This window comes from Typopeltis vanoorti, chromosome 6, assembly GCF_054136105.1.
Source record: "Typopeltis vanoorti isolate ZY-2024b chromosome 6, IOZ_Tvanoo_1.0, whole genome shotgun sequence".
In the NCBI taxonomy this organism is placed as follows: domain Eukaryota; kingdom Metazoa; phylum Arthropoda; class Arachnida; order Uropygi; family Thelyphonidae; genus Typopeltis; species Typopeltis vanoorti.
This window is the reverse complement of record NC_143554.1, coordinates 86,771,431-86,795,511: the sequence shown is the minus strand read 5'-3', so window position 1 is coordinate 86,795,511 and position 24,081 is coordinate 86,771,431. Positions and strand designations below refer to the sequence as shown.

Sequence of the window (24,081 nt, the reverse complement as noted above, 5' to 3'; positions counted from 1 at the left end):
ATCTCACAGCGAGTAAGACAATTTAAGAAACTTTATGAATGAATCTAATTACATTTTGCGGATTTTTATTGTAGTCGTAAAACACGAAAGTTTTTCCAGTGTTATAATAGTGCGGATAAATTAAAAGTTGCAGAGAAAGCGAAAACTAACATTGCATTTTGAATTAATGCAAGCTGTAAATTTTAGAAAAAATCAGTAGTAGACACTTGATGAAAGTTGGAAGACTCTACGAAAAGTTGGAAACTTTCGTAAAGTGTCTTCCAAACACAGTAAAGCTTTGCATTGATTATTCCTTCCTTCGATAAGAACAAACAAAACGCTTTGGCGATTCCAGAACACGGGCCATGACTTTTTCGGGTAGTGGGGACAGTTTTGCATTTTTGCGCACAGGAGATTGTGGATATTGGAGTTTTTTCTCTCCTGAGTAAAGTGATGAACCCATGTTTCGTTTGTTGCGACTAGGCGAGCGAGAAAATCCTCACCTTTATCGCTGTATCGCAACTGATTCTCCAGACATATACTCATGTGTTTTGCCTTATGCTCCTCTGACAATTGTCGGGACACCCAGCGGGAGCACACATTTCGAAAGCCAAGGATATCGTGACCAATTTCGTAAACAGTGGACTAATACTTGTTCATTTGTGTCATTACGTTCATTTGTGTAATTTCACGCAGTTTCACTCGTCATTCTTCCAGAATGATGCCCTTAATGCGCGAAATGTTGTCTTCTGTCTTGCTGGATGAAGGGCTGTCCGCCCAATGTCGATCTTCAGTGTCACCACGACCCACTTTAAATTCATTGTATCAGAAACACACCTGCTTCTTTGATATCACCTTTTCGCCATACACGGCAGCCAGGGTTTCACCAAGTGACATTCACGGTGAGTATCACTTGGTGAAGCTCCTTTTGCTTGCAAAAAAACAATGACTTCATGGACACCTGTTTTGGACCACACTTGCATGGTAGCCGCCGTCTTGCAACTTGAATTAGTTGTGAGGGGATGAGGGGACAGCGCGCCACTGCAATAGCAGTCTTTTTGAATGTTACTAACGGGCCTATCTTTCTACCGTGTTTTATCTCATTCCCTTTAACCATTATTAAGAAACAAATTGTGTTACCTTACTTTTCGGAAACCCCTCGTAGGATTTGAGCTAAGTTATACACCATGTTTAAACAGGCACATACATGTTAATAATTCGAGGATCTTCGTTATCCTGATCATACTTTCCACTTTTATAAGTATACGGTCTAATTTGTGATGATCATTCAGATATTCTGTTCCATTCTTCTTTCAACATGACCACTACTCGATGGCCAATCGGTTCCTCCCAAAGATTTCCATTGGGATTCTGTATATACATTCATTGGGAATCGATTTTTACATATTTGTTCCTAATACTATGCCGTATTATCTCGTGCAGTTTCGGCATGTTGTGTTAAAAGATGCAGGTCTACTCTACAAAAACTGCCACAATGTAGGGAGCATTGCAATATCCTGAAGTGTTGCAAATTCTCCTCCTGTATTCATACTTCCAGACATTACGTTCAAAGGTTCAAATCTATACGAGAAGAAGCAGCTACAAACCATTACACCACGGCGAAACTATACATTTATGGTGATGGACTCAGCATATAGTGTTCCCCATGGCATTCGCCATACTATGCTAGCTCATTCGGAAAAGGCTGTAGCGTGATTCCCTGCTCCGTATCACGAATTTCCAACATTACGGATTGTCAAAATGTTCTTAACACCAGTGTACTTTGCGCTCATGTTTAGCTTAAATGCAGCTTAAGCTAAACATTAGCTCCTGGTTGATCATTTCAGCTTTGCGTTACTGATGTTTTCGTAAAGCCCTGTTACACGTGTGATTGCGACTCCACTCTCCATCTGACAAGCTGTGGTTTCATATTCCACTGTAACATGGGTATTTATGTAGGTCTTTAGGCGGGAGGAGATTTTCATCGCCTCGCGCACCATCCCGTTTACTGGAGGTCCGAAGTGGCTTGAAAAATTTGCATATTTGGTTGCTAGACCGGGTTCTCGGATAACTTGATCCCTAGTTTACTCACACGAGTGCTCAGCAATTATTGTTTAGTCAGCAACTAGACATTTAACCATCTTTCTTCTAGTTTTGTAGTTCTATGAACGTTAACGCCATTTTTACAAGGGTTACACAACTACTGATATACTCGTACTAGAATGAAATATATATACTGATTCTACGTAGATTCCTTCTGATGGATATCGCCACCAAATAGACACATTTTTACTTCCAATTAATTCTAGATTCGAATGTTTTCAGTTTTGATCTAGAATTAAAGATCTAATTAAACATGCTAATAGGTACAGAGTTTATTTGATTCGTATAATCTGAAACTCGTTTCCAATATGAGATGAAATTTATATAAAAATCAATTTTATAAAGATGATTAACATTGCGATTTTGCATAATTTCAAATGTTACTTTAATTACAACATACAGATAATGAGTGAAATAGCATACACTTATCAACACCCTGCAGTAAATGTTTTCTTGAGAAAACGATAATGAAACGATTAATTGCTGATGTTGGCCACATAGACAGTGTCTATCCTCTCAGAGCTACAGGTTATTACTTTAAATACCACCGTATGAATGTTTGCAAATGTGTTTAAGTAATAGATGAATTTAATCACCGGTGCGGACCCCCACCATGCTTATTGAGAACCTAAAGTGGGCTGAAAAATGTTTCATGTTTAGTCACTAAAGTAGGATTTCCAAATTACCTAACCCCCTAGTCCATCTACAGAATTAATGTATTATAAGATTCAAGTCGAATATATTTGGGTTAAAGCATAAGTCTAAGCAGGTGATCCCGTAAACAGTTTCAACTTGGAGATAATGTTTTGCCCATTTGTTATTACTTTGTGAGTGTATATACCAGTTATGCATTTTGTAAGGTTAATTATAATTTATAGAAATAATTCCAAAGGCTTTTGTTCTTTCAAAATAATTATTATATAGGTGAAATAAGGAAATTCCAAATCCATAAGTCTGATCAGTGTAGAGAAAAAAAATCAAAACGAAAAAACGGACCCTCGTTTGTGAATTTTTATTCAATACAACTTCCATACTTTATTTGGTTACAAGGATAATTGTTTGGCTCCTCTTACCTAATTACACATCATATCCTTCAATACATGTTTGAAAATCGAACTTTACAAATTCTTCTTTGTGGTAACAAGGAAAATCATTACGCGATCGCGATTTTATTTATGCACTTACAAATTTGTCAGCTGTGTTTTACAGATTTATATTGCATAGAATGGAAACTTGCCTTTTGTTTTTGGCTGCATATTAAATTCACTGAAGTGTGTTTACTTTCTTATTATATTTCATAGGAGGCGTATATCATTAAAATCGTATGTTTGATTAATTTTCTTCTTAACTTACTCGATAGAAGACACTGACCATATATTTTTCAATATCGATTTTCGTATTCTAAGGTGAAATACTCTAGACTAACTTTACTGACGTCTACCAAAAATGCAATAACTTATTACTCTTTGTTTCTTTCATTTAAATATGGCGTGCCAAAATCCAAGTACCTGTAGTGTTCAATAAACAAAATACACATCTAATAGACACTTATTTGACTGACGCCATTATACGTACTGCAGCCATTTTGCTTTTCGTACGCTCTTAAACAGTTGATTATTAAAATAACGACTAACTAAAGCATTACACTAACAAAGTATGAATAATACTTTGTTAGTGTACTGCTTTATTGTGTTGTTGCAGTTTTTGTTGTTGTTGTTGTCTTAGCATAAGACAAAGCTTATGTTTAGCTACTTGTTATAATATCCAGTTAGGATATTTGTTTATTGCAACTTTTTCCCCAGAATGATGGAACACTTAGTTGATTTCACTAATTTAAGTTTAAAAAAATTCATACCCGGTGTTCCATGGTCTGGAATTCTAGAATTAGTATTTAGAAACATAACCTGTATATCTTCTTTCTGCTCACTTTCGAAATTTTGAACTTCAGGGAGTTTCATTTATTCTATTTTTCTTGTGGATAAGTTCAGAATTATTTTACAGTTAATATGGTATGTTCATTCACATTATGTGCCTGGTAAATTATAAAACATTCTAATTACGTTTCCAGGATGTAAATATAGGAGGATATATTTTGCGTTACGGGTATCGATTGCATTATAATAGCCACGCTTTTTTTAATTAAGTGAAAGTATTTCATGATAACTAATAAGATGGATGTAAAGACAGTTAAATAACGAGACTCGTCAGTTTCGACCAGCACTCGCTAATTATCAATTGGTGAACCATATTCATTTAGAATTTTTCAAACATAAAAAGAACATCCAAAGATAGTCTTTTAAGAATAAATATATGGCTGCCTAATTTGCTTCAAAAATACGTTACTATTACTGCTTTTCGATCAGACCTAAGTACCAAAACATGCCAAGGTGTTAAGAGGGATACGTGAGTTTTTCGATCGATCTTATTTATTTAAGCGTTCCCGTTGATAGCTGATTCAATGGATATCATCTACTCAGAGGTGGGTTGAATTCTCTAGTGCAAAAAGTTAAAAATATAACGCAGAAGACTTTAGAGAGAAAACAGTTTTTCGCACTTACACACACACACACACACACACACACACACACACACACACACACACACACACACACACAGGTTTTCCACGCAGATTTTTTAGTATTAAATGTTTGATTCCAAAAAATAAATTTCAGGAATTGCGTAACTGGGAACAGATGAAAATAAAAACCAAAATAAGCATTTTGTTTTTTAGTTGTTCCCCCAATTTATTATAAGCCTGAAGTACCTTGATAAATTCCATGTTTCATCTCTAGAGGAAGATGCCCAGAATAATTGTTAACATATTATGATACTATGTGTAGGATAGATTTAAAACTTTTTGTTTGTAGATTTCCCATAAAAATCGAGTATCTAGTAAATATATCCAGTTAAATTATCTGAATTACAAATTCACTGAATTTATAAGCATTCTGATAGCAGCTTAAGAATGCCCTTTAAAATTAATGGAAAATCGCCAGTTAGCGAACCAAATTATAATCTTTAATTTCGTGTTTGGATTTCAGTGGACAAATAATAAAAATGGGAAAAAACTGTCTTCCAAAGGAATAGTGAAAAATCTAAAGTAGGTAAAATAAATCATTTTATTTTTGCGTTTCAAGTAGTTTTTCTTAACATATACACTGCTTGGAAAGAAGTCAACGGACGCCCTCATTGGTAAGGTGCATTGTGCCATGTAACGAGCCACGTGTTTGTTGGTAGTATAACTTGGAGAAATATGATGCTCCCAAGTCATTTCAAACTTTGTCCGGTGAAATAGCTGCGAGAAGGAAACTGACAGAGTCCCCCTGTACTGAGGTTGCCATAGAGTGCCATGTTGCGGGTCTATCTGTTCGGCAAAGTGGGCCATTTGGGTCAACAATCAGTGAATCGTACCGAGGTGGAAGCGCATGGAGTCAACAACAAGTGCTACCCGCAGTCAACGATTCACCACACTAACCGAACCTGACCGTAGGGTACTACGAATGATGATATACAAAAAACCACCATTAGTCGGAAGACATGTTGAAGGCGGAGTTTTGGGCATTAACTGGAACATGAATATGCACAACGATCAGAACTGATGCTCACAACATGGGTTTCCATAGTAGGACCTCAATATGCAAGCTACACATTACCCTAACCAACATGCAGCGTCGTCTTCAGTGGTGCAAAGAACATGCACAGTGAGGCTTGGAAAGCTGTTAAGCAGCGACGAATCATGCCATCTACCGAGAAGATGTACGGATGTGAATGTGGCGGATGCCAGGTGAACTCTTTGTGGCACCATGAACATTGAACTCCGAGAGGTATCTGGACAATGCAATGCTTCTTACTTTATGGCTTTTCTACGGAACTGACCATTATCTCTTTCAGCAAGACATTGCACCGTGTCTTAAGGCTGCTGTGACTGAATGGCTTCTGAACATGATCGTCACCACGCTTAACTGGCCTCCACAGAGCCCTGATCTCAACTCTATCGAGCATCTGTGGGATGAGCTGGAGCATCGGGCGAGGTGAAGGGACGTCTGCCCCACAGACTGAAAAATCATTGACTGCATTTCATGCCTTCAGGAAGAATAGCCTAAAATTCCCATTGATCGCTATAGACGCTTGTGGAAAGTAGTATGCCCCGTAGGATTGCTGCAGTCATCGCAGCGAAAGGAAGTCCTACATCTCATTAAAGTGAGCGCCTTAGCTGTTTGTTCCTCACTTTGGTGTTCGTTGACTTCTTTCCAAACAGTGTGTGACATGAAGCACCAAACATTTTCAGAAAAGCAAATATCAAAAGATTGATGTAAACATTTTCTCCCATCTGTAATGTAACTGCTAGTAAATATCCTTAATATAGTATTTTTGGAAGCCAAAAATCGCATATTTTGTTTTCTATCTGTTTACCGCCAGTGCTAGTCACTATCTACAGGAACATTTATTAACAACATATTAAGAATTCATCTTTAATTTGTATTATCTGAAATGCTCATAACACTAATGTATTCATAACAATGTAATATGTTAAAAAAAAAAAAAGGTTGTGTAAAGTTTTCGCTTTACCATATATCAAGGATACCTGATATTAAGCATTATTTCTATAACTAAGTCTCCATGTTTATCGATCTTGTTTACAATAAAACGTTAATAATCTAATCAGTAAATATGCTTTAATATGGTTATTCATGGTTCTTGAAATGTGAATTGCTGCACTGCCATTATGCCATATAATATTAGGCTGTGAACGTGCAAACGTACAAACAGTTTGGGTTTAGTTGATATTATAGCCTAGACATCTGAAGGGTTATTATGCAGTTTGTACAATAAATTGTCAGGAAATATATGTATCAGAAAATGGATTCTTAACAGAATACATCTCGATAAAATACAAACTAGAGAAATAAAGTCAGTAAATGGGCATACACGATTATACCATATCAGAAATAATATCAAATAAGTTGTATCTGAAAACTATCAAAGTTAAAATAGTAGAATATAGAGAATAAATGGAAGAATCAGGTATAAATGGCTAAGGAAAATTGTAGGGAAAGTTCTATACCATCATCCTACAGGAAAAAGTAGACAATGTACGACCGAAATGAAGACGGAACCTAAGCAAAGCTAAAAGCATATTGGCTATTCACATGCACAAAAACTGTTTCTCTAATACTAAAGGAAAAACTTATAACTTTAAAAAATATTAAAAGGCAGTATATATACTTATTAATCAGTTAATATCTATTAATAATTAAATGAAAAACAACTTGACGTATGGTTCCCCAAAACAAAATAATACAGCTGGTGTTCATATGATCGCAAACAATCACAGCTAATTGATCTTTTCAACGCATGTATTTAGATGCACGAAAACGTTTATAATTTTTTAAATGTTTAAAATGTTAATTCCAAAATATCACACGTATTACTATATATATGGACAGCAAACATTGATTAGCATATTAGCTGCCAGAAATGTGAAGAGAGAGAGAGGGGATATTTAATAGGCATTTAAGCTTATCCAGTTCTATAACCTTCAGTTTAAACTAAATTTTCCAGTTGTTTCCAAAAACAAATAAATGCCACTCTTTCTCTTTGAATTACCACATCCAGGGAAAATTCAAAGACAGCGGCATTTATCTCTTTTTTTTCATGAAATTGTCCGTGCCTTAGGCGATAACTACCGAACAGAAAACATAAGCAAATGACAAGATTTTTACTAATCGAAAATCGTCTCCAGGAAGACTGAGGATCCTGATAACTACTAACTGAAATTTCAAACTTCGAAATTCCACTTACACATTTTCCAATATTTCAATATTCAGCAAAGTTAATGCTTATTTAGACTATCCATCATCTGCACGACACCATTTTTCTGCTTCTTCCATTGTCAGAAAAGTATATTTCTACTACTAAAATTTATAGAACTCCTCGTTCAACCAGTTGCTTTATTTCATTAATTACGTTTATATCAGTGAACTTCTTCGATATGACACGCTTCCGTTTTTCGTTCTAACAAGCGTATTAGTATTTATTGTTAATATCAAAATAATGACCGCGAATCCAGAATTAAAAACCATAAAAAAAATTAAGAAGATTAGTATGATTTTCTGGACTCCTTGATTCATATGCCTCGTTATCGGATATTCAATCCTTGAATATCCCAATGTCTCTAATTCTTCTAGAAGGTATTCAGCGGTCATGCATTCGCTAAGCGCACTTGCAATACATTCCAGTAAATCACTACGCTCCATGCAAAAAAAAAAAACCTCTTTATTTCATTCTTATGCTGTTTTCAGGAAGGACTTCTTGTTCTACCTGCGGCTATTATCCGTTACAGTATTTTCAATCCAGCTGACGGGCCGCTCTCATCGACTTATGCCTCAATGATGTTATCCCTTCTCTTCATTTCTACTAAGTTTTTCATTCTCTTGATCTGTGTTCGTACTCAGTGTTCCACACTAGCGATCCTTCGCCTCCGGACCCCTCTCCTATGTTTCTTCATCACTCAGATATCTAGATATGTGCAGAAAATCTCGACTGTGGCTTGTCTGGTTAGTGCGTCATAGAATATCACCTCTTTATTTCTACTTAGTGTTTTTATATTACTAAATAGAAATAAGAAGGTGATATTCTATTCTATTCAAGTTTAACACGTTCATTGCCAATCGCGCGATGCGAGTGCTCACCAAACGGCCGATCACGCGTTATCGCGTGGACGTCACTAACTAAATAATAAAAAAAAAAAATTGCCCACCACACGAAATTCCAATTTTCAGCTTGGCAATGAAAGTGTTAAATGGGGTACTTGCTCTCCCTTTCTCTTTCAAATATTCGAATCTCAAAAATATCTTCAAATAAATCTAAATAAATACACAAAAATAGTTAACAACCATTGTCTTATATTCCATTCCATATCAGTCTATTTTTTGCAGTTTTAAAAGTAATCTATGCAACGGGTCACATTAAAGAACTGAGTTTAAATTGTCACACCAGCATCCTTAACTTAATATCGCGGATGTGAAACTAAACATTTCACATATTTGTATCGCGAAGAAGATTATTTCTCTTAGAGGTAAAGTTATCACCTATTTTTTGAGATATTAACCGAGTTCGTTTTAATGAGAATTGTTCTATCATAATACTATTTTTCTCAGTATGCTCCACAAGGTTGGATTATCCGAAAACCATGCTCTTAAGAGTAATCGTGAAACTTTTTCAAGCCACTTCAGGCCTATAATCAAGGTCGTGATCTTACACCAAACGATGACATTCATCTTCCTTTTTTTTTTTTTGTAAATAGTTAAATATTCAATACTATTTAAATATTTTCAAATGCACAGGCTATACAAGAGAAAAAGGAACGACTAATTATTTGCTTTTTATTCTTCTCCTTTAGTAGCTTCTCCAATTTGGAATCTAGCAATTATGGTACGCCAGTGTGTCTGATCCTCTTCTGCGATTCTTTTGATCTTAATAGCTCTTCTTACCCATCCATTTCTTTACATCATGAACCCAAGAAGCTCTTGGTCTACCAGGAGATCTTCTTCCCTCTAAATTTACCTCTAGTATTTCCAGAGACGTTTTACTTGCTGATCATCTTAATATGTGTCCTGCTAAATTGTACTTTTAACTTCAATATCCCATTAACTTCAATATCTCTTCATTACTTTTTTTTTCTCGTTGCAAGAAATCTTCAGTGCTCTCCTACAGCATCACATCTCAAAGGCCTGCAATTTCTTTATTATAGATTTTGTATATGTCCATATCTCACATCCATAATTCAATGTGCACCATACATATAATTTTATTATTCTTAATTTTGTCTTATTTATTATAGAGGTCATTAGTACGCTTCTTTTTTCTTAGCTATTCTTGATTTTATTTCCATAACTGTTGTTCCATTTTCTATGATCCTAAATAATTAATTCATTTACATTTTGAGGGAATCTTGTTGATAATCGTAAATTTGTGTTTTGTTGCTGTTTTTTGCTTACTTGGTTTTATCTATATTTAATACTAAGACATAAATCGGACTCTTTTTAATTAGCATTTCAACCATATTTTTTAACTATTTGTGATTACGCTATGAACATCAAATCATCAGCAAATCTAATATTGTTAATTCTAATGCTTTTTTTATTCCCAATTCAATTTCTTCATATTCTTTCATTATCATTTCACTGCATATATTGAAAAGGATATAGGATATTATACACACTTGTCTCACTCCTCTTTTGATATCTGTGGTTTCATTATATGGTTTCATTATTAATGTCGTTTATAATTTGTGTCCTCTGATTCCATATAATTCTATTATTATTCTGAGGTCTTTTGTATCAATTTGAATGTCTTTTACTATTACTATTAACTTTTCATGGCTTACTACGTCAAATACTTTTTGAAAGTCTATAAAGCAGAGATAGATGTTATTTATTTCTATTGATCTTTCAATAATAGTTTTTAATTCATAAATAGCATTAATTGTAATTTTTTCCTGGCATCAATCCTTTTTGTTGCTCATTATATGAATTTAATTCTAGAAAACATTCTGGTTTTTTATTATTATTTTAAATAGTATTTTTGAAGTATGGAATATGATACTAATTTTAAAATCTTTACATTCTACTGCATTATTGTTTTTTGGTATCGGAATGCAAATAGATTTTATGAAGTCTTCTGGTAGTATGCCTGTATCATATATATTCTGTATTATTTGTATTAAAAATCTGTTTCTTTTCCCTATCTCTTTTCGGCTGATAAATCCATCATATCCAGTCATTTTGAATTAGGTAGTTCTTTTATTGCGCTTGTTATTTCTTCTTTAAGTATACCTAGATTTTCTGAATGAACACTTGATTGTAGCTTTACCAAGTTCTGTTAAGTATTCGCACCATCTTTGTATCTTGTCTTCTAGATTTATAATAATATTCGTATTCTTATATTTTAACTGATGGCTTGCTATTTTATTTTGGATATTAAGAAATTTTATTTTTGAATTCAACACTACAATTTTATTTTTTTTACCTAATTTATCTTCTAAGCAATCATTGCCCAAATATGTTTTTCTTCTTTACATTTAATTTATTTTTCTGTCTAATATTTTATATTCTGCATTTCCATTGGGATTATTTTTCCTGTTTCTTCTTTTATCCACTACTTCTAGTTTCTCTTCAGTCTTCCATTTTTTTTAAAAAAATTACTCTTTGTTTTTCCAATACATTTTTCTGCTGCAGTCAATATTGCTTCTTTTATCTTGATACATTTGTTGGGGTCTTCTTTCTTTTCAATCTACTATGCTATATTATTCTGAAATAAGTCTTGGTATTACTGTTATTTAGTTTATCTGTATTCCACTTGAATGTTCTAAATCTGTTATCTTTTTAAAATGTATATTTATTGTAATTCTCACAAGTTTGTGGTCTAATCCACAGTCGGCACTTGGCATAACGTTTGAATTGTTATTTCGTTTCTCCATCTCTGATGGATCATAATAAAATCTTTTTTTTTATTCTTTTTAATAACGAAACCTGTGGAGAAATCATAATTAAAAGAAACACACGTATTAACCACAGTGAAAATTATTTATTTGTAAATATTTCATACTAAGTATCTTAGGACATTCTCATCAGTACAGTAGTTTAAACAATAATAACATACAGTTAGGGCGCATGATTACAATAGAATCTCATTAAACTAATACTAATTATTTTACACAATTTTGTATGACAATTTCCCATACTTTAGGAATAGTAAGAACGTCGTTGCGGTTTAAATTTGGTCTGTTTAGTAGGACTTCAGTCCGCGCGGTTAGCCTAGTGGCTTTGCGCTTCGCAACCATATGCCTGGGGAAGGAGTGTCCTAGGTTCGATTCCCGTCCACGACGTGAGGAGCTTAAGGATCTTCCTCAGCCATAGCCAAGTTAGCCGGTCTTGGGCGTGGGCAGCAGGGTTTTTTCCGCCAGTTTATCTGGGGTTTTTCATCCCGCAAGCAGGCAAACCGGCCCCGTGAACACACAGGTTACAGTCATAAATACTTACGGCAAGGAAGGCAACGGGAAACCACCTTGCTCATAATCATCTCCCTAGAATGGTAGCATATAGCTACCCTCCCGCGGCCGTATGGCAGATGGGAACCAGAAGAAGAAGTAGGACTTCAGAAATTTCTTTATATAAACGTTCATGGATGATGAGCGGAAGAATTGTGAATGTAGCGACCTGAGAATATAGACTTGCTGGAAAGGTCAAATTTACAAGCAAGAAGAAGGAACAGCAATGGGATCTCCTTTATCACCAAACCTAGCAAACTTGTTTCTAGAACACCTTGAGGAAAAATATTCACTTTTGTACCCAAACCAAAAATTTGGTTAAGATATGTCGACGACGTATTTGCAGTCTGGGATCATCTCGAACATGAACAACTGTTTCTAGATAAAATTAACCTTCTTCATCATCGCATAAACTTTACGTTAGAAAAAGAATCTCCATAGGGTATCTCCTTTTTGGATTTACACCTTCAAAGAAAAGAAGACGGTTCCATCGCTACGTCTGTCTTTCGCAAGTCCTACATTCTCAGGTCGCTACATTCACAATTCTTCCGCTCATCATCCATCTCAGAAATCTGGCATTATTAAATCACTAGTTTCCAGAGCACACAAATTCTGCTCCTCTGAAGAATCTCTAAACCAAGAATTAGAAGTAATCAAAAAAACATCCATCCTAAATGGATATAATCCTAAAACAACTCAAACAATCATCACTCACTTTCCCACACATCAAACCAGACAAGAAGAAGTCCATAGGATTCCCATACCTTACGTCAAAGGCATCTCCGAACGTCTTTCTAAAATTATGAAGAAACACAATTTTTCCACTACTTACAAACCTATCAACCAAATTTACAACTTGTTACCTTCTCCCAAGGACAAACTCTCACCTTTGATGTTGCCTGGCGTTTATGAGATTCCATGCTCATGCAAATTGTCTTACTTTGGACAGACAGGTAGATCTGTTCAGAAACGCATCTCGGAACATCATGACCACATTCATCTTTTTAAACCGCAGAAATCTGGCCTCTCTCAGCACGGAACTGAAAATCCAAGCCATAGGATCCATTGGGAAAAGTCTAAACTTTTACATAATCTTTACATAAACATGAACGTTTATATAAAGAAAGTTCTGAAGCCCTACTACACAGACCAAATTTAAAACGCAACGACGTTCTTACTATTCCTAAAGTATGGGAAATTGTCATACAAAATTGTGTAAACTAATTAGGTTTTTTTTTTTTTTAGTTAGTTCTGTAACACATTACGCACGTTTAATGAGATTCCATTGTAATCATGCGCCCTAACTGTATGTTATTCCTATTGTTTAAACTACTGTACTGATGATGTCCTAAGATACTTAGGATGAAATATTTACAAGTAAATAATTTTCACTGTGGTTAATACGTGTGTTTCTTTTAATAATAATAATAAAATCTATTTCATTAGTATTTGTACCATCGGAAGATCTCCAAGTATATGTTGATTTTTCTTTTTGTTCATAAAATGTGTTCAGTTATCAATTTATGTTTTAAACAAAATTTAATACATCTGTCATTTCTTATGCTATCCATATGGGCCTACAACAGAACTTATTCTTTCCTTTCCTATTTTGGCATTCCAATCACCCACAGTGATTAACGTCCTGTTGCCTTTCACTCCACCAATGCCTTGAATAGTTTCCTATTTTTTCTCATAAAATTCTTCAATTTTTTTTATAATTTTCAGATTTGGTGGGTGTATAAATTTTTATAATCATCAGTGGTTTTGTCTCTATTAAAATTGGTATTATTCTTTCAGATTTCCTATTAACATTAATAACTGAATGTGAGAACTCCTTTTCTATAATGAATGCAACTCCCTTTCTAGACTCACTTCCTCCACTTCCCATAAGTTTATATTCCTTTCCATTTGAAAGAGTAATTAAACATTCCACATCGTATCGTCTTTCCAGAATGTCTGATAATCCATGTATTTTAATGTCTAATCGTTCCATTTCTCTACACACATTTTCTATTTTCCAGGTTGATTCAATCTTCTCACGTGGTTTGGTTAGAAAAAAAATTCATGTACAACTTCTTCATATATTTTGTGTGAATATATTTAGATTTTGCAGTTGTGTCAAAATGATGCAGATTTTGTATTCCATAGTCAAGCATTAGACATATTTAAGTGCTCTTTGTGTTAACTCTCACATTAACAGCCTTGTAGAGACTGAAAATTGGTGTTACTAATGCTGTTATAGTAAATTCCACGACAGAAGAATTTCGTTTTATATATCGAAACATTTTAGTATACGTCCTAAATGTCATATTTCGTTTAAATTCGTCCAGCTGAGGCAGAGCTATTATATGTACTCTGAACAGACAAAATGGCTCCAATAGGTGTTTATGTATTTGGGAAAGGCTCCCAAAATGTCGCACGAAAAAATCTGGAGGCTACTGACCTTACTATTTCGTTTTATTTTAAAAATACTGAAAGAGTTGAGGCACTTCATGGTTTTAAGGAACCATTCGTTTTGAAGACTGGCAGTCCTGAGATCTCTTAAACTGAACTGCTTTATGTAAAAGCCTATTTAATTTTTAATATTTATTCAGGAGCATAATCGTGATGCATAATTAAAAAAAAAAACTAGGAACATAACTTTGGTTATGCTATGCATTTGAATACAATTTTTGTCATTGGAAAAGATGGACTTTTCCACTGTTTTGTTTATAGCTATCCATAAACCCACACTCATCATCATCTGTAATGGTTATTTCTGTGTTTTCGTCGTTAGATCCATGCTCAAACAAATCAGACTACCAATGAACGATTTTTTCTGCTACTCATCTGTCAGTAAACGTGAACGAACTTGACTGAATTGCACTGTATGTTTTACGCGTAGATCTTCTGTTAAAATCGAGTCACGCCAGCTTATATGAATTCTGACGTCTTTCCGTTGTTTCGCATACCTTTAATCATCGGTAATCCTAAAAACTGCACACTTTACTTCAGTTTCTGCCATTTTCAATGTTAATGATCGTCCAAGCTGGGATTCGTTTACAATTGAGGTTATCTCTTCATATCAAATGGTGTGTCTCCTATTAATCTATATATGATATTTTAGTAAATCTTATGTTTCAATGGATATTTTGTCAGTTTTAAGACATTTAATACAAACACTTGCCACATCCTTTCAGAGACACCATAAACATCTCCTCAAAACACGTTTGATTTTATTGGCTCACCAAAGATTCTGCTGTGCAGCATATTTTTGGTGAGGATATATATTTCTATTTCATTACATCAACATCGCTGAAAATCATTAATTTTAATGTTTGTACACTTTCTGAGCTTAGCGCCATTACAATGCGACGCTCGCCTTTCTGTTGAAAAGACCGAAAAGCAAGTGATATGACTAATTTAAAATCCGTCTAGAGTGCAAAGAACCGTTATATAAGGTCTTTGCAGTGGCGTAGCTGGGGGGGGGGGGGGGAGGTTCGCCCCGGGCGGCACTTTTTGGGGGGTTTCACGTGAGACACAATTTTATTTGTCCACGATTCTTTTATTTATGTTAAATTAGTAATTTTTATTAATTAATAATTAGTTTTTAACTATAATTACAACTAAAATAAATAAAATATAAATATAACAAAACCGTTACATATCCTATCATACTATAATTAAAATCCTTAAAAATAAAACAATAAAAACGCACGGTAAGGCGATTGCTTTATTGGCTATTGCTTATACCGTGGAGGCTGCATCTCAGCAGCGGGCACTGCACAGTCAGTACACATTTGCGAAAACGTTTTTTTTTCCTTCTAATTTTGCATATAACTAAGGCCATCGACAGGGTTTTAGGGTCCCAGTAGTAATAATAATATTTCTGTGGTTCCCTATTATATTAAGGTTTTTACTTAAGCCTTTTGATGCGTGCATAAAAATGAACAAGCATGATTCCGTTTTTATCCTAAAAATGCTAAAATGCTTGATTCATCATTAGTTTTTTTTAATCTGTTACACATTAAAAAACATTAAGAAAGGCATGATTAAGAAAGATAATGAAGCATTATGCATTTTATGTTCCGAATAAGTTGTTTGTAAGACTTCTGTAAAGAGACATTTTGCAACTGTTCATAAGAAATTAAGTAATAAAAGTGAGCAAGAACAAAGAAAATTAATTTCTCGTGAACTGAGAGCAAGAGAAAAAAAAACAGTCCTATACGTTGATGAAATTTATTTCAGGTAGGCCTAGTTCCAACTTAGTTGCTGCTAGTTTTGAGGTTTCAAAAGTTATTGCCCAACATGGAAAACCACTCAGTGATGGGGGGAGTATATTAAAGCATGGATGGAATGTGCTCCTTTCCTTTTTGACAATCTTTCAGAAAAGGTAAAAATTATTCAGCGCATTAAAGAATTGTCTGTGAGTAGAAAAACAATTAAGGATAGAATACTTAATTGTTGGAAAGAAATACAGCAGAACAATTAAAAGATTTGGCTTCATGTAAGTTCTTTTCTATTTGTGTTGATGAGAGCACAGACATTACATCATCAGCTAGGCTGGTAATCTTTGCTCGATTTTGTAGGGATGATGAAGTATGCGAAGAGAGGATTAACCTTGTAACACTACCTGAGCGTATCAGTAAGGTTGAAATATGTAAAGCATATTTTAACCTCAAAGTTACATTTCAACCTTAAAGCAAAATTATGAACGAATTATCTATTCAACAAATTGATATTTCAAAAGTCCTATCCGTCACAACAGATAGTGCGCCCAGCATGGTTGGTAAAGAAGCAGGATTTGTAAATCTGTGTGCAAAATATGTTAGTCATCCACTGATAGGTTTTCATTGCATCCTACATGAGGAGAATTTTTGCGTAAATGCTGGCCTAAAGGAACTTTAAGAAGTGATGCAAACAGTAACCAAGGTTGTTAATTACAATTTTGCATGTGCTTTGAATAAAAGACAATTTCAGAATCTATTGAATGAGGTTGTCTCGGTGTACAAAGAACTAATAATGTACAACAATGTTCGTTGGCTTAGTCGAGGTCTTGTTCAGAAACGATTTGTTGGATGCCTGGGTGAGATAAATCTCTTTTTGACTAATCAACAAATGTGTTCTAAAGAAATGTATGACATCGTGTGAGTTTGTAAACTGATGTTTTTTGCAGATTTTTGCGAACATTTAAATGACTTGAACCCAAACTACAGGACACGAAAACATCTTCAAATAAACTTGCAGATGTTTTCGTGGATAAATATGGATGATTTTGAAATGCAGTTGATTGATTTTCAAAGTAGCCCAATTTGGAGGCAAATATTTGTTGACTTGGAAAATATTGAAAAGGAGCGATTAGAGACGGGAGTAACAGGGAGAAGTGCGGAAAAAGGGGTACCAAGAACTTGGAATGCTATTCCCGAAACATTTTGTATGTTTAAAAACCCTTGCAACAGCATTATTATCCATTTTTGCATCTACATATTCTGGTGAATCATTGTTCTCAGTGATGAACTTTGTTAAGTCAGGAGTACCCTTACAGACGAAACTAGTAGCGCATGCATATCTCCAAAGGTTACAAAATATAAACCTGACATACATTATCTGTTATTAGTGATGCAGCAACAGCAGAAGTCTCATTGATGCTAAATAAATGAAATGTCCACTATTTTTCTTTCTCTAGTTTTTATTTGATGTTTTCTGCTGAAAATGGTAAAGATTAATTTCTGTTTAACATATTATGTTAAGTAAAATAACAATTTATTTTGTGTGTAATTTTTATGTATTAAGGGATTAAGAAGTAATAAAATTATATCTTTAATTTAATTTTATTGTGCTTTAGTCAAGTAAAACGATTATGAGATTGTGCACTGTAATATATTAGAAAAACTTGAAAAAACAGAATTATTTATTGTTTACTCTTGTTGATGTTAAAAATTGCGTCTTTAAGTGCGGCTTTATATGGCAGTTAGAATTACACTTAAATGCAAGTAAAAATATTCATGCTATCAACAGGGTAGAAGGACTTTTAAGTAAAAATTCCTCACTAATTTTTACATTCATTCAATCTTACATGACTTACAATAATATCTCTTACGATATTCTTTGATTTTACCATTCTAGTGTGATTTTTGATTATTTGGAAAGGTTTTCCCAATACTTAAGACACCAAATAATAATGTTCCCCAAAATTTTGGTTGGCACGTGAGAAAATTTTGCATCAAAGATTTGGCGATTTTGGCACGCATACTTAAAAAAGTTGCCCACCCCTGGTCTAGAGTCTAGATTTAAACAAATCTATCATACTGCTGCGTGTTTGGGAGTTTACGGCGATCAGGGAGCTACGGCGAAAACGCCCGCCGGTCTGACCAGTGGTGACGGTGACTAAGCCTCAGATTGTCAGAAATGCTATACGTGTTTTTGACTTTTTTTGTAGTATTTTTGGTGTGTATTGAGAAGGCCAGCAAACTCAGGGACCGCCCCGGATGGCAAAAGCTCTAGCTACGTCACTGGGTCTTTGAACGTTATATGGAGGATGTATAAAATAATTTTTTATAATTTGTATAAAACATTAACAGTGAATGGCACGCAGAACAGAAAAATTATTTCAAATTATTTATAAATGTGAAAATGTTTTATTATATTTTAATATAAAACATCGACTGTAATAATGATGATTTTTACAATGTCCGAAAGTTTCTTTCATAATTTTTTCATTGTTCAAGTGCATCAGTTGCTTTAATTGCAGTATGTTATAAATATATCTGTGCAACATTTGTGAGTAGGGAGAGTCAATTCTAGTTATTTTTATTTTATATACAGGATGTCTAAAAGACCTTTAGACATTCTGTAAATGTCTATACATTTATCGTAAATGTATTTCGATAAAAGTTTAGCAACAATAGAAACAGCATGTTGATACAAAGGGGACTTACTTTGAAGGAAAGTAAATTCAAATCCTGCAAGTCTTTTATTCCTTCTGCTGTCCACATTATTCCTGATACTGTATTGAACATACTTTGTATACATGTAAATAGTGTTACTTGCTTTACTGCAATATGATTTATTCATAAAAAATATAATACAAATCTCACCGTGATCTCGTCCATAGCGTGTATCAGAATTTTATACATACAAAAGCATACGTGACAAGATGAGAGCACTGATAATATAACTTCTAAAGGTTTTATAGCTTACTTGTAGTTACAAGTTATACATAAAACGATGAAAGCAGCGATCATATAAGTGCACTTTCACATAATTCTGATTTGTGCTTGCGGATGAAATAAAGATGATTCCTTTGCTTAACTTTTCATAGCACCAAGCTTATCCATTAGACTCGCCTATTTTGAAACGAAGAAAATCTTTGACTCAGCATTATGAGAATCTGAGAAATAGTTAAATCATAACGCCTGTCTCTGAATAGTGAAAGAAAACTGAAACCATACGACTTCGTGTCTTCTATTTTCACCCATCGATAACTCCATTAGTTTCGGAGCAATTCTTTAATTCAATTATGGAATAACATTTTATGGTTTCTCTTACGTAGAAAGACAAAGTTCGTATGTCTGATGGATCATGATAATGTGCAGTGCATACCCAAATTGAAAATAGTGCTATACTCGAGGAAGTTTTCGTCCACACTAATATATAAGTTGTATTAGAGCAGCTTAATTTCTGGTTTCCTGCATACTGTTATGTAATAATAGAACCAGAAGTGTTGAGTCTATATATTACATTCATTACAGTGTATATTCTAACAACAAACCTCTAAACACAATTAGTTACATCATGACGAATGTGAAAAATTTCACAAGTACCAGTAGATATTCTACATGTAATAAATCTTGCAGGCGATTTCGCAAAATTTCGCAATCGAATGATGCCATTTTAACTTATAATCAGGAAATCGAAGAAACGAAAGAAAATCAAATAACCTTTCTTGATTATAATTTAGTCTTTTTTCTCGAAAAATCATGGATTCCTAGATATTCACTGAAAGTCAATACGGAATGTGTAGAAATTAGTGCATCAACATGAAATTGCACACCCTTTATGTCGACAAAATTAAAAACAGTGAAATACAAAAAGAACAGTCCTATTAATAATGTGTTTTCAGAAGCGGCAAACATAAGTTTATTTTCTCGTTATATTTAAAAAGAACATGTTTTTAAGCATATCAAGTAAAAAATGTAATTCTCTTTATGGATAAACTGCACAAATACACATTTAATATTTTTCAATATGCATATGTCTATGCTAGACGTTGTCTATGCCAGGGCACTGGTCTAGCATAGACAACGCCGATGTAAATATAAGTTTTGTTTAAAGCCACACACAATTTCGATTATTGTTTTATTAAAAAACGAATATTAATTAACAGCCGGTGATTGTTAAATTGTGCATACCAACTTACGTGAAATTAATCGGCTTGTGTATGTACTATTCACATATAATGCATATGGAAATTTCTAACTAAATCTGTAAACACTATGAATTGACTATATTATCGGGAATACTTGAGTCCAGTTTTATTTCTTATAAATCTTTGGCTTCTATATTATGCGCTAATTATACTGAAATATTTGTGTGCTTTTTTCCCTATTTTAGAACTTGTTTTTAAAAAAAAATAACAGCTAACCTCCTTTACTGACTTCTGCTTTAGACAGAGCTTAATCAAGCCAAATTCGATCATGAACAAAGGATGACAGACGAACGACAACGAATATTAGATCGAGGCCATCAGAAACAACTCCTGCAAAAATCAAGAATAAAACTTCTTAAAATATACAGGAATAATAAACACTCTTTTTCCTGGCCCTAATATTTGCTTCTAGAACTTCCTGCCATTATCATTAATATTCTGGGTTTAATTAGTTCACCTCAAGTCATTTAATCTCGAAACATTTTAATCCCAAGTTATTGCAATAATGCGGAAGAAAATATTAGTCATTAAGACTTGTATAGGAGCTTCTTTCACCTCAGTCTGTGACAACGATGGCCTTTAGTTATAAAGGCCTGGTTTTTCATCCCAAAAGATAAAAGAAAATGTATAGAAATTGAGCGTACAAATATATATTTAATCGGTCTAGTATAGCATCAATTAAATTCATACAAAGTCCAGTTACGGGTCCATACAGGTTATTGAGCCTAATATGTTAAGTAGACAATGACTTTACATACAGAACCAATTTCCTTTAATCAGGATTTTGCTATCTCCTGGACTTTCTGCTGTTATGACAGCCGGCATATAATGTTGATCTAATGCCCTGACATAATTCAGTAACCCTGAAAGCTCTCTTAGGCACTAGTAAAATCGTACTTGAATCCTCCAGATGTCGAATGAAGAAAGACTAGTACTGTGACCCTCTGATTAAGTATATTAAGTAGGAAACTGCTTTCATAACGATGAAACCTTAATTCAGTGCACTTCGATTTTAAAACTAATGACCTTGGCATATGAGTAAATAAAAATTATCTATAAATAGAACAGTCATAAACAGATATTAGTCATGCCACACATGTCGAGCTTAGTGTCTCAAATGTATCTTATCGGCGTAATATGCTGATAATGCATGCATGAGAAATGCATCAAAATATATAACAAATCACTACTGTGAAAAGGATATTTGTTATAGATCTTATTCCACACTGTGAATAAAATTGACACACTATAACGCAGTTTATCAAGAATAGATTGGATTGCATGCATTCCAAGTGAGATTTGGAAACTTAATTTCGAACTAAGTTGGATGATTTTATCCATGGGATAGACACAAACTGTTAATGTACTTGCCTTTTGTTATCCATATTATACTAAGTACTCACTTGGTATTCAATAAGGATAAAGGGGGGGAGCAACTATTGTTATTCATATGCATTAGTCTTTGCGTTCAGCATGCTAAAAATAACTCTAAGTTCGTTTTTCCCCAATTAAAAAAAAGTTGGATTAGAATGCCAAATATTTCAATATATTATTACTTAGATACTAAAAGTGGAATCTGTTCTTATGGCAACATTGCGTCATATCCACATTTTTCTGTATCAAACAGAACAACTTAAGTTATACAGAGAAACTGCCTTCTTGCACTTCATCATGACAGTGTCATCGTTCTGAGTTCAAATCTGAAATAGGGTTACTTTATTCATAATGAATAAATGATGGCCTGACTTATCTTGAATTGTTGATTTCTTTTTATTTTATAATTTAAATAATTTGGTTTGTAATTAGGATAATTAGATCAAGTTCAAACACATATTTCAAGCTGTTTTCATTTATATTAAATTTAATTCAGTAATAAATTAACTAGTATTTCATTTTCTCTTCTTTTGATGATGATGATGATGATGCAGTTAAAACTGAAATTGTTTAAATAGAGCCTTTTATGGTAAATGGCTTACATGGTAACAAATTGATACGATATTGTGTCTAAAGAATATCCCGTATTATCACTTTTTGAACTTTAATAAAATAATACGTGACGAGTGCTTGAACATTATCATTCATGCACGATATATTTAGTACTTATAAGGTTCTCATTTTAGGTGCTATCATTAGGAGAAGATGTTCTTCCTGAATACAAACTTCAAAAACCACGTGTTCACAAATGGACCATCCTCCACTACTCGCCCTTTAAAGCGGTTTGGGACTGGATCATCCTCTTGTTGGTTATCTATACCGCCATCTTTACCCCTTATGTCGCCGCATTCCTATTAAATGAAGAAAAATCTGATAACAAACGCAACAAGAAGTACGGTGACGACCCCATCATCATCATCGACCTACTCGTCGACGTAATGTTTATCATCGACATTCTTATCAACTTCCGCACCACGTACGTCAATACGAACGACGAGGTTGTCAGCCACCCGGGGAAAATTGCCGTCCATTACCTCCGCGGATGGTTTATCATTGACATCGTTGCCGCTATTCCATTTGATCTCCTGTTCTTAGGCTCAGAAACTGACGAGGTACAGTATCATAAATTGTTTTAACTAATTGATTAAAACATAACTGTTTGGAATAATTTGTAATGTATTATGTTATCTAAACATATCTTCTGCATTTTGTGCATATATTGCTATTCTTTGTATACATATGAAATCAAGAATAATAGTAATATGAAATCCAATGGAAGTAAGGATAGCTTATGTAGCTCATTCCACACTGACGATATCGTGTTTTTAGGGATATTGGATTTAATCCAGGATTTAACTATGCTGTATGCAACTTAATTCATAACATAAAGCATATAGATGATTTCAAGTCAAATATATCATAAAAATAAATAATTAATTAATAATGTTAATAACTACAAAATCAAAAGTATTTTTAAATTCTCTTGATTTTGTTAAGTAATTAAAATGTTTAATTATTCTGTGGAAACAACGCTTTATATATATATATATATATATATATATATTCAAGATACCGAGTAATTTTATATAAACTTGGTTTTTAATCCTATTTCCCAAGTAAGCAAACAAATAAGTAAGTCAAGTTTGCGCTTGCACGTAGTGCAAGTCTGAGGCAACTCTTGGTAAAGGTGGATTAAGATCTGATCACTTTCCTTAGTATTTTTCCCTTAATGTAAAGCACATCCCCTTGCAGAGATGTATGATGCTATGCATTAAAGGAAATGGTCACTACCCATACCGGTTTCGACCTTTATTGAGATCTCGTCAGTGGAAGCCAGACCTGACAATGCTAAGGGTGAAGTAATGCAGAGCTTATGAATTTTACCTAAACAAGTTGCCACAAGGTGCTTTGACCTTATTAATAGAATTATATAAGTTATAAAAATTATAGAATTATTACTTTATTAAATAATAGAATTATTTAATAAGGTCAAAGCACCTTGTGGTAACTTGTTTAGGTAAAATTCATAAGCTCTGCATTACTTCAACCTTAGCATTATCAGGTCTGGCTCCCACTGACGAGACTTCAATAAAGGTCGAAACCGATA

General features: G+C 33.8%; 1 protein-coding gene across 4 annotated transcripts in view; it reads left to right on the top strand.

The window, feature by feature from the left end:
* Positions 1-24,081, top strand: part of LOC150105668 (voltage-gated inwardly rectifying potassium channel KCNH6-like) — a 373,820-nt gene that overhangs the window by 207,806 nt on the left and 141,933 nt on the right. For all 4 annotated transcript variants that reach the window (XM_090394297.1, XM_090394298.1, XM_090394296.1 and 1 more), the window contains one exon: positions 22,661-23,086. In XM_090394297.1, the coding sequence (XP_090250423.1) occupies positions 22,661-23,086 (426 nt within the window). The remainder of the gene's footprint in view (positions 1-22,660; positions 23,087-24,081) is intronic.